The 10,598-nt window shown below is 48.4% G+C and overlaps 1 protein-coding gene across 2 annotated transcripts; it reads right to left on the bottom strand.

The window, feature by feature from the left end:
* Positions 1–396: 396 nt before the first annotated feature.
* On the bottom strand, positions 397–4,848 carry NAIF1 (nuclear apoptosis inducing factor 1). 2 transcript variants are annotated; one of them, XM_080927306.1, is made up of 2 exons: positions 4,158–4,848; positions 397–2,379 (listed from the first exon to the last, which is right to left on the bottom strand). In XM_080927306.1, the coding sequence occupies exons 1-2, from the start codon at positions 4,666–4,668 to the stop codon at positions 1,904–1,906; spliced, it is 987 nt and encodes a 328-aa protein (XP_080783432.1). In that variant the 5' UTR covers positions 4,669–4,848; the 3' UTR covers positions 397–1,903. The 2 variants fall into 2 exon arrangements, with proteins under 2 accessions (XP_080783432.1, XP_080783433.1); XM_080927307.1 differs by having other exon boundaries at positions 397–2,376.
* Between the last annotated feature and the right edge of the window lie 5,750 nt (positions 4,849–10,598).

The raw sequence follows: 10,598 nt of genomic DNA, 5'->3' as shown, positions 1-10,598 counted from the left end.
TTTACAGAAGTGAAAACACGTGGCTTATTATCTCATATGAACAATGGCCCCCACCATCCCAGGGAGTCATTTGTCCTTGGGCGAGTGGGGCTTACAGGTTAGAGGTATTTTGGTTTATAGATCTCCTAAGCATAGCAACTTAAACTTAAAACAACTTTAGCCACCACAAGGCCAGTTAGGGAAACATAGTGAGGCCCTGGCTCAGAAAAACAATGACAAAGTGGTAGAGCAGACTTAGCCTGGGGTCTATGTGTGATCAATAAAGACAAGAGGAGTGTGTATTTAAAAAGTGGTATTTCTTTAATTTAAAGTTGTGACCGGGGAAGAACAAGTTAGCTTAAGTTATCTAGGCTTTCTCTTTACACACAAATGGAACAGATACAACATTGGCTCAGATTTCCAACCCCAGAGAACCAAACTAGGTCATAAATCCTTAGGAAGCTCCTGTAGCAACTCTGCTGGGGCCCCACCTCATTCCATCTCTAGCATTACATATGCCTCCTTGGAGAAGGGGACAGTGGGTAGCCACCTCACTGTCTCCAGGGGACCTCTTCCTGAGACAACAGCGGAGCTAAGCATCTCTATGTGTGCATGCCTGGAAAGACAACTTGGCCTCTTTGTTTGGCTAAGATCTGGAACTTTGAGTTGTAGTCACTGGTCATATGTGTCCCAGATGTGGCAGCAACATGGCAAATTGGGGAGACTGAGGCCTAAGCACTTCAAGTGATCCACATAAACCTTGCCGGGTAGTCTTTTGTAAGTGCCTCAGAGAGGAGGTGGAAAGCCAGGCAACACGTGCTTCAGCCATCTGAGCCTAGCACAGGATTCAAAGGGTCCACTTTCTATCTTCCACCTCTTACATTCAGGGACCATCCTTGCTTTGGACTCACTCAGCCAGTGGGTTTCTGGGGGCATCTTCAGGGCACCAGGCACTGAGGAACAGATTAAGGGAGAGGGGTTCTGGGTTGGGATGTTGAGCAGGGTTCTATGTGCGCTGTATTTTGAATGTGTGGTCCAGCGGAGGAAAAAGAAGGGTGGCCACAGAGCTTGGAGCCCTCCCAGAGAGGGTTCAGCTGTAGAATAAATATGACTGTCTAGAAGTGAGCTTTCTAAAGAAAAAAAATAATAATAAAATAAAAACTAGAGGTTTACCTCAAGTACATCGCAGCAGGAAACAGGAGTTTGCCTTCTAACACTGACAGCACCAGAAGCCCACCTGTGTCCAAGTCTGGGGATGGGGCAGATTATAGAACAGCTACCCAGAGATGTCATGGAAGACTAGAGAGTGGCCAACCCACAACATTCCTGAGCCAGGCCGGCTGCACACGTCTCTGAGCAAATCCAGGAGCTGGGCTGTGCCTGGGTGGTTGTGACAGACAGCAGTCAAGAGAGTCCCCTGAGAACGGAGGCACAGTGAGAGGGAGAAAGGACTGGGACTTCCCAGTGGTGCTGGGAGACACTCTTATTTGGGTGTTATTGCATTTCTGCCAGAGTCACCGGCAGGATGGCACCCAGTACGATGACTGCGCACCTGAGGTGGGGCAGCTTGCTGACGACCATGTGCTAAGACATATAGCCCCAGTGAGAACCAGTCTGTCTTTAAAGTTGTCCTACACTGGGTGTGGGTGGTGTCTCGAGCCTTGTCAACCTATGTCCCATCACCAGTATACATGGCTCCCAGCTAAAGGCTGCTCCAGAAGTTGAACTAAGATATGGTGGGTGCCAGGAGCCCAGCAAATTCCTTTTCCCAGTCTCTTTCATTTTTCTCAGACTAACAAACCCCACAAATCTATCCAAGAGGGAGCTATCCACATGGCCACTTAAAGCTGCCCACAGAAACCACTTAAAATTCCATAGACATTTCCTCCAATCACAAGCAGAGTACTGGCTTGACCCCTTGCCCTCAGGGGATGATGCTGTCTGACTGCCCATTCTGGGCCACCTGTCCAGGGTCAGGAGCTGGGGCTGGGGTGGGTGTGTTACTCTGTAGGTATCGTCGGAAATCTTTAATCATGGGCCGGAGGACCTGGATGAGGACACTCAGGGCTGCCTGGGTGCCCTCCATGGCCTGGGCCTGCCGTTCCTGGGCACAGGCCTGCACCTCCTGAGAACGCCGGATCATCTGTAGCAGGTCATTTTGCTGCTCCAGGTGCTGGGCGATCTCCTTTATGTGTAGGTTGGTGACCCGCTGTTCCTGGATCAGCTTGGCTGAATTGAGGGCAATGCGGCTCTTAAGTGCCTGTGGTTTGACAGATGTGTCTGCAGGCTGGGCTATCATCTCCACCGGGGCCTCCGTAGGCAGGGGCTGAGGGGCTTCTGCTGTGCAATATTCCACCACGCCCTCCTCCAGGGTGTGGTAGGTGGTCTCAGTGGGAACTGCTGGGAAGAAAGAATAAAAGCAGACGTGGGTCACTTTTTGGAAGGAATGTTGCTGACTCTGCAACACAGGGGTGGGGGGTGGGGAGGTCATTAAACCTTGTACAACAGGGGGCAAAGGGAATTCAGGCCTCCCCTGGCTGTATTCACATAAAAACACAGAATCTGAGAGCTTCAGGTCTCTTAGGATATACAAGGCTGGGATTGAGCCCAGGACCTTGTATATACTAAGCATCTGTTCCGTCACCAAGATACTTCTCCAACTGGGTTTTAGGATTTTACTCTTCCAGACCTGACAAATGCAGAGATGCCAAGGAGAATGGCAACATTAGCACAGCAAATCCTAATCCGAATACAGGATGTCACGTTAGAGGATTTGCATACCTCTCTGGACTTAACAGCTCAATGAAGCTCCGAATAAGAAGAGGTGGACACTGTCCTCTTCAGTTTCAGAGATGACAACAGAACCCCTTCTCTGGCCTGCTTGAGCCAATTCTGTCCTGTCTGTGTGACCAACCAAAGAAGAATGAGAGCCGTAGCAGCTCACACTTCCAGAAACATGTCTCCCTGTCTCCTTAATCACATTGGTCCTTAAGATACCTGAAGGTCCTTGCAGATGCTGTTCCAGAACAGAACCTGACTTAGACAAGTGTTTTCATCCTCTTCTGGCCTCATATGGACTGAAGAAACATGGAGAGCACGCACCCACACCCATTCTGACTCTGCTTGATCAAGTTCAAAGCCCATCACGACTAAGCAGAATTACAAGTTGTGGGCACACACCCTTATTTCAAGCACAAAACCCAACTAGCTAGTTCTGTTATCACTCGCTGAAGAGAGCCTCAGGAGGGACATTGGTTGTTCTGGCCTTCAGGTATGTGGGAGATGTCAGTCTTGTTTGTCTTTTAAAAAACTGTGTATGTTATGTTCACGTATATGCAGGTACACGTGTGTGCACGTACTTGTGTCTGTGTACACATGGAAGGGGATTAAAAGATAACTGCAGGAGTCATTCCTCAGGGGCTGTTCACACCTCACCCCCTCCCCTTTAATAGAGTCCATTTACTGGCCTAGAACTCTCAAAATAGATGAGGTTCGCTGGCTGTTGAGCCCTAGGGGGTTCCCCTCTTGAATGCTAGGGTTACTAGGATGCCATCAACACACCAGGAAATCCCTTTCCTCTTCTGAGTCCTTGGGTTTTCCCATTAGTAGAATATAACTGGCCTATATATTTAATTTTTTGGCAGTGCTAAGCAAGGACTTTACCACTGAGCTCTCTCTCTAGCCTCTAGGGAATGTTAAATACTTTGGTATTTCTGGTGCTCAGCATAAACTGCTTGATGAACAGATGGATAGATAGAAATCACGAAACTCCTGAGAAGTGCCTGGTGTGTGTGTTTGTATACTGAAAACACAGAACATCTTTATACAGAATGGATGTCTCACTTGGGCAGTATTAGTCCTAGTTAGTCATTCAACAAGTATATCCTGGCTGCCTATAAACATGAGGTCCTAAGTCCTGTGGGGCTACAGACAGTCTCTGTCTTCAACACTACAGAGGTCAGCATGTGGAAGTCATGGACATCCAACTGTCCCCATGCAGAGAAAGACCCTAAGAGAACAAGATCACTTCAGTCTGGGGAGTTCTTGAAAGGCCTCATGGTCTTTCCAAGATCACCATCTGACTTTTGACCCTTGGCAGCCAATTTGCCCCAGGCTGTCCCAACACTTGCAGGCCCTTCCCATTTATGCAGTTGAACTGAGCAGGAGAGCTCACTCACTCTGTGTCAGGGTGACCGTGGCTGTGCCTGTAGTGGCCGCGGGTCCGAGGGCCACCGGATGGATCTCTGTGGTACTGGGTAGGCTGATGATGGTGGCCTCACCCAACAGGTTGCAGATCCTCTGTTGCATAGGGGTCAGCAATACAGGAGCTATGGCTGTGCCATTGCCACCACTGCCACCACCTGTTCCAGGTCCACCAGCTCCATCTTCTTCTGTGGGCCCTGGAGCCTCGCCACCTTCTACTGCAGCTCGGACTTGGGCAACCTTGCGACGGACCTCGGTCTTGAGGTCGGACCACTTCTTCTTGACTTCGGGCAGCTCCCTACGGCAGGTGGCCACAGCGTTGACCCTTCTCAGGATGCCATGCCAGGCCGCACTCTTGGCAGCCAGAGGGACCCCAGCATTGAAGTGGTTCACCAGCAGGTGCTTCTTCAGTTCCAGTTCCTCCACGATGATCTCCACCTCCCGCTCTGAAAAGTTCATCTTCCTCTTCTTGGCTGGGACAGCCATGGCCTCCCCTCTCCTCTCTTTTTAAAGAAATTATAATGCTCTTAACAGCTCCAATTTCTCTTCTCTTCTTTTTCAGCCTCACCTCTCTCTCACTCCCACCCCCTTTAGGAGGACAAGCAGGGCTTGTTCAAGGCCAAGTATCAGGCCTTAAGTAACCCCCCTCGCTACGCAAAGTGCGTAGGGCCCAGCCCTGACCAGCCCGACCGCCGCCAGCCAGCTGCGTAATGGCTTCCTGAATCTGCCTCTTCCGCTGGGGTGTGCGGAGATCCGCCCACTTCCCTTCTTCCCGCCCCTCGGTAAATCCCTGAGAGGCCCCGCCCTCCAGGTTTGGCATGGCTCAAATATCTCGCCGATCACTGGCTCTCCAGGCCTGCCATTCTTCACAGAGAACACACCTTTTTGCTAGAACTGGCCTGGTCATTGGTCTAAAGGCATGTCTGTCGCCTCAGACAAGGACATTATTCACTTCCATTGGAAAATCAGACTGTCGGTCAGTTGTTGGTATCGCGACTATTACGTTGTGAGATTCAGCTGTTTTATTGGTAGTTTAGGAGACTATTAGAAGCTTAACCTCTTGATTTTGATTCCTGTTTTCGGTCTTGAGTCATCAGTTCCATTAAAATTTCATTTTATTCAATGGTGCTTTGTGTCTTCTAACTTCAGTCCACAGTTGCCTTCATACACATTTCATTTCCACGGATAGCTACGATCTCTTCGTACACAACGCTCCTCCCAGCCTCATAATTCCGCAGCTCTAAATAGAGCTTCTGAATAGGAATTGGACACGGGGCTTTCTGCTTGCCTATTACCCAGCCTCAGCCAATCCCCGACACCCTCAGTTTGAATCGACTCGGAGCTGGCACGGTGACCCCGCCCCCTCATTGATCCGGGAGCCGACATCCCGGCCTGTGATTGGCCGGCAGGGCGCCAGAAGGCGCGGTCAGCGCCTCCGCGCGCCGCGGGGCGGGGCTCCCGGAAGCGGCCCCTCCCTCCAGTCTGCCGGCTTCTCGGAGCCCGCGCTTGCTGTCTGAGGAAAGTCGGCGTGCTTCCGCGCTCGGGTCGCCCTCCTGCCGCCTTCAGCCCCGCGTCCGGCGCCCCCGCCTCGCGCCCGATGGTGAGCAGTGTGTTGTGCCGCTGCGTGGCCTCCCCGCCGCCGGACGCCACCGCCACCGCCTCGTCGTCCGCCTCGTCGCCGGCTTCTGTAGGGGACCCGTGCGGCGGCGCCGTCTGTGGCGGCCCGGACCACCAGCTGCGCCTGTGGAGCCTCTTCCAAACACTCGACGTCAACCGCGACGGCGGCCTGTGTGTCAACGACCTGGCGGTGGGGCTGCGGCGCCTGGGACTGCACCGCACCGAGGGCGAGCTCCGGGTAAGTCTGCGTGCGCCGTCCGCGCGGGCGGGAAGGATCCGGGAAGTCCTGGAGAGAGACCCACGCCAAGGGGGACGAGTCGGGACGGCAGGACTTCTCGGGTAGCTTTCTGGAGCCTGTCAGGTTTCAATGATCGCTGCTGTAGCCGAGCGGAATCCCCGGTGTTGGGGGATAGAGTCCCTCGACTGACAGATGGAAAGGAAATTTACACCGTGTTAAGTGTTGGACTCCTCAGGTGGGTGTTCCGGCCGTGAGAAAAGCTCATGGCTACAGATGGGCACCCTAAGGTCTCTTTGAAAAACAGAAAGCCCCTTCTTGCTTCTACTTCCCTCAAGGTAGAAGGTCAGATCTCAAGACTGCCTACTGGACCTCAAGGCCAAGTTGTTGCCCACGCTCCCCCTACACCCAGGTTCCTATACGCCCATTCTCATCGGCACCCCGTCTCTTTTGTATTCCCCCCACTCTCGTTTCCATGCCACCAAGGCCCCTAATCTGGTTGCTCACAGAGACATGTGGGTGTTGGGGAAGAAAAAAATGGGAACTGGGTTCTAGATAGATCTGTGTAGATGTGGGTGATGAGGACTGAGCAGTTCTTTTTCATGGCTTAGGCCCAGCCCCCTACTGCTGTTTCAGAACTCTGGGTCACGATGCCTTTGCCCAGTTGGAGTGCGGAAACGTTAAAGAATCTTAAGAAAGATTCTTTTTTGTTTGTTTGTTTGGCTTTTGGGTTTTTTTTTCTTTTTTCATTTTTTCTTTTCTATTCTAGACAGTGTTTCTCTGTGTAGTTCTGGCTGACCAGGAACTGCCCCCTGTAGACCAGGCTGGCCTCGGAATCAGAGATCCACCTTCCTCTGTCTCTTGAGTGCTGGGATTAAGGGCCTTTGACACCACTGCTCAACTGGAATTTATTTTTTCAAAAAGTGAAAGTGAGATACATCTAAAGATATCCTTGGCTGGAAAGGGGTGGGCCAAGTCAGGGAGGGAGAAATGGCCATCTCTGGGTCTGCAAGAAACAAAAATACTGTCCTTCCTGCACGAGAAGCCATGGGCAGTGGCTTTTTCTTCCCTTTCTGTTTCATTGTTGGTTTTTTCAGTTTGACTTTAACTGTGGCTTCCCTTTACCTAATATTTCATGATTGTGGCATAGTCTGGCATGGTTCTAATGAGCAGTTGTCTGGTAACCAGTTTGTGGCCAAAGTTAGTGTTTGGTTCATCTGTATGTGCAGTAGTTATAAATTTTACAGCCAGATTTGAAGAAACCATAGTAAGGTGGCAGTGAATTATGCCAGTTTGTTACTTAGGTGGCCACATAAAGTGTCATGTCCAAGATAATCTTGGATCAGCATCCAAGGTATTTAACCTACTTAGTATCAGCGTAGGAAGCCCAAGGACAGCACTGGATCCCAAGGAGCCTTGGGTAAGCCCAGAAGATTTAAAGATAATGTTTCTCTCTGTAGCTAGGTTGGCCTTGAACTCGAAATTTTCCTAGTTTCAAAACAAAACCAAAAAAAAAAAAAAAAAAAAAAAAAAAAACTTTTTTAAAGCTAGTTTTAGCTAGGTGGTGGTGACAGTGGACTTTAATCCCAGCTCCCAGGAGGCAGAGTCAGGTGGATCTCTATGAGTTCAGGGCCACCAGCCTGGTCTCATAAGGAGTCCAGGACAGCCCAAGCTACATAGAGAAACCCTGTTTCAAAACACCCAAAGGGGAGAGAGAGAGAGAGAGAGAGAGAGAGAGAGAGAGAGAGAGAGAGAGAGAGAGAGAGAGAAAGAGAAGGGAGGAGGAGGAATAAAATAGTTTTATACAGAATAGTGTTATAGGCTGGATATGTCTAATGAATAAGTCATTTTTCTTTCTGGTTTTGTTATTTATTTTTGAGCTTGGGTCTGACTATGTAGTTCTGGCTGTCCAAGAACTCACTGTCACTGTAGATCAGCGTAGCTTTAGGCTCACAGAGATGTGCCTGTTTCCGTCTCCCTAGTCCTGGAATTAAAGGTGTGCACCCACTTCATCCAGCGTGAATCGTTTTGAAGATGGGATAGCTAAATTCAGAGGATGTGTGTCCAGGGGCTCGGTGAAGCCTTGTGGGGACAGGGGAACTGTTTTGCTCTCAGCAATCTACACAGTTGTCTGCTGTGCCAGGCACATTGAGGACAGCCGGCTGTGCACGCGTTTCCATGTTTTACACCAAGCTTTGTGACTCCAGGAGTCAAAGTGTTCTGCCAATTCATAGCACATCTGGTATTGATCTTAATCCATTTTCTTTTCTCGCTGTGTTCTTTGACCAAAGGCAAATAAGGAGAAAGTAACCATTCTCCAGTGCTGAGAGAATCTATTGGAGACATTTTCTTGCTGTGTAGTTCATGCACAGAACTCAAGATGTAGCCTTGGCTGGCCTCAAACTCACAGTCATCCTCCTGCCTGTGTCCCTGCCCTACCTCCTGCCATGCTGGGATTGTTGCTATGAGCCACCTCCCAGGTAAAGAAAACCCTTTGATTAACCTAAAGGGCGTAGTTCTCTGTGATTACTTCGAGTCCATAACCTTTGACATCTTGACTGACTTAACTAAGTTCTGTGGCATGAAACTTTTTTTTTTTTTTTTAAAGAACATAGATTTATTAAGAAGTGAGATCTTTAGGAGGGGATCCAAGAAAGAAATATCCTAAAAAGATTTTCAAAAATTCAAGTATGGATTTAATATTAACTCGGCTCTCCTAGTTTTAATTAAAAAAATAAATAAACAAAGTTAGCATACAATATTGTGTGTGTTGTTACTGTATTTTCATATATACTTCATTAACACTTTGTTCTTATTCATCTCCCTTTCCCTCTTTTTCCAGCTTCTGAACAACTTAAATAGTTGTGTGGCTTTGAGAAAGATCAGAAATGATTTGCTTTATTGGTTTATTGATTTGGGGAAAACATTTAAGCATTTGAACGAAAAATGTTCCCTTCCGTAAATAACTAGGCGACAGCAAGACACCCTGTCTCATGCGAGCACACACAAACACCACCACTTCCTGTTGAATTCATTACTATTAGCTGCCGCAGGAAAAAGGCAGCTTGGCTGTTTTTGCATAACTGGTAAGAGCCGGAGGACTTGGGGGTGCTCCCTGGGTAGAAAGGGGTGCCTGCTGTGGGATAAGCCTTGACAAACACTGTACAGTTGGAAGTTGCTTCCTGTGGTTCTTGGAAAACTGGTCTGAGGTGGAGGTTTTCACGGGAATCATCTGTGAGCCCTTATCAGCAGATGCTGTGTACTGGAATCATGTGACTGCATAAAGCCTCTTGCTAGCTTATAACAGCTTGAAGTGAAGTTTTCTTTAAAAATAAACCAGCAAGTTTTGCCTTCTTCTGCCTTTGTTCTAGAAAAGCCTGCGACAGAAAAATTACTTAAAATGGAAAAGGGCAGAGAAATCCATGGCAGTGAGCCAGGGAGATTTTCTTTGTAAGGGGCATCTGAGGAGGAAGCCTGTCTTAGGACAAAAGGAAGGGAAGGGCTTTTCTAAAGAAAGAATAAAAGATGACGACACCGGTAGTGACTTTGGAAGATGAGACTCAGCTTGGGCTAATTATAGCATTGACTATTTTGGGCATTTTCATGTGACCAAACAAAATCTATGTTTTAAAACATAGGTTAGGACTTGGCAGCTGAGCAGAGGAAGAAGGAGTTTTTGTTTTCTAATTAGACTTGTGGGCTCTCGCATGGGCAAGGGTTTTATGCAGGAGAACATTCCAGATGCTGTGTTGTTTGCTGATCTAGAGACTTGTGTGCACAGTTTGATTCCTACAAAAACAAACATGGCAATAACATGATTTTACATCATTTTACAAGGAAAGAAAAAGCCTTCAAAGTGGTGATGCCTTTAGTGGTGGGATGTGCCTGTAGTTCCAGCTTGGCTGGGGCAGGAAGATCGGTTTGAGCCTAAGAGTTCAACCCTGGCTTGCCAAATATTGCAGGACACACACTCTTCTCATCTCTAATGACGTGAGATCCAAACCTGGCTTTTGTGGAGAACATGAGAAAGATGAGATGTTCCCCTCTTCTCTTCTTGTTTCTACAGTGCTGGTGAGGTCAAACCCAGGCTCTTATACATTCTAAACAAGTGGTGTTCCACTGAGCCACACCCCCAGCCCTTTCCGAACCACACATATTGCTTCTAAAGCACAGCTTTAAGGCCATCCCAATTGCCCTGTCCAGGCTCTTTTCTTGACCTGAGCAAGATACACATGAGGCAGTCTCTGTTGTCTTGAAGTCATCAAATGATTGTTAATGTTGAACTGGTATTATTCAGCATCCCTAAACGCAGAAACTAGACAGATTTAGATAAGATAGTTTTGTCTATAGAAGAGAGAACTTATTTTTTGAGAAAGGATCTCACTTAGCCCAAGGCTGGGCTTGAATTTGCTATGTTGCTGAGACTAACTTTAGAAATTCTGATCCTTCTGTCTCTTGAGTGCTGGGTTCACAGGTATGTGCCACCATACCTGGGACTTTGTGCATGTTAGGCAAGCACTATACAACTATGATGCATCTCTAATCTCTCCCTAAAACCTTTTTA

The sequence above is a fragment of the Micromys minutus genome (genome assembly GCF_963924665.1).
Source record: "Micromys minutus genome assembly, chromosome: 13".
Taxonomy (NCBI): domain Eukaryota; kingdom Metazoa; phylum Chordata; class Mammalia; order Rodentia; family Muridae; genus Micromys; species Micromys minutus.
Note: the sequence above shows the minus strand (reverse complement) of the source record. Positions and strands in the feature narration are given on the sequence as shown.

What these genes read in the sequence shown, in the direction of transcription:
- NAIF1 (XM_080927306.1), bottom strand. Translation starts at nt 4,668, where the DNA reads ATGGCTGTCCCAGCCAAGAAGAGGAAGATGAACTTTTCAGAGCGGGAG. An exon ending in CACGGTCACCCTGACACAGA is followed by an intron (nt 2,380 to 4,157) that starts GTGAGTGAGCTC and finishes CTTTCTTCCCAG; the next exon opens with CAGTTCCCACTGAGACCACC.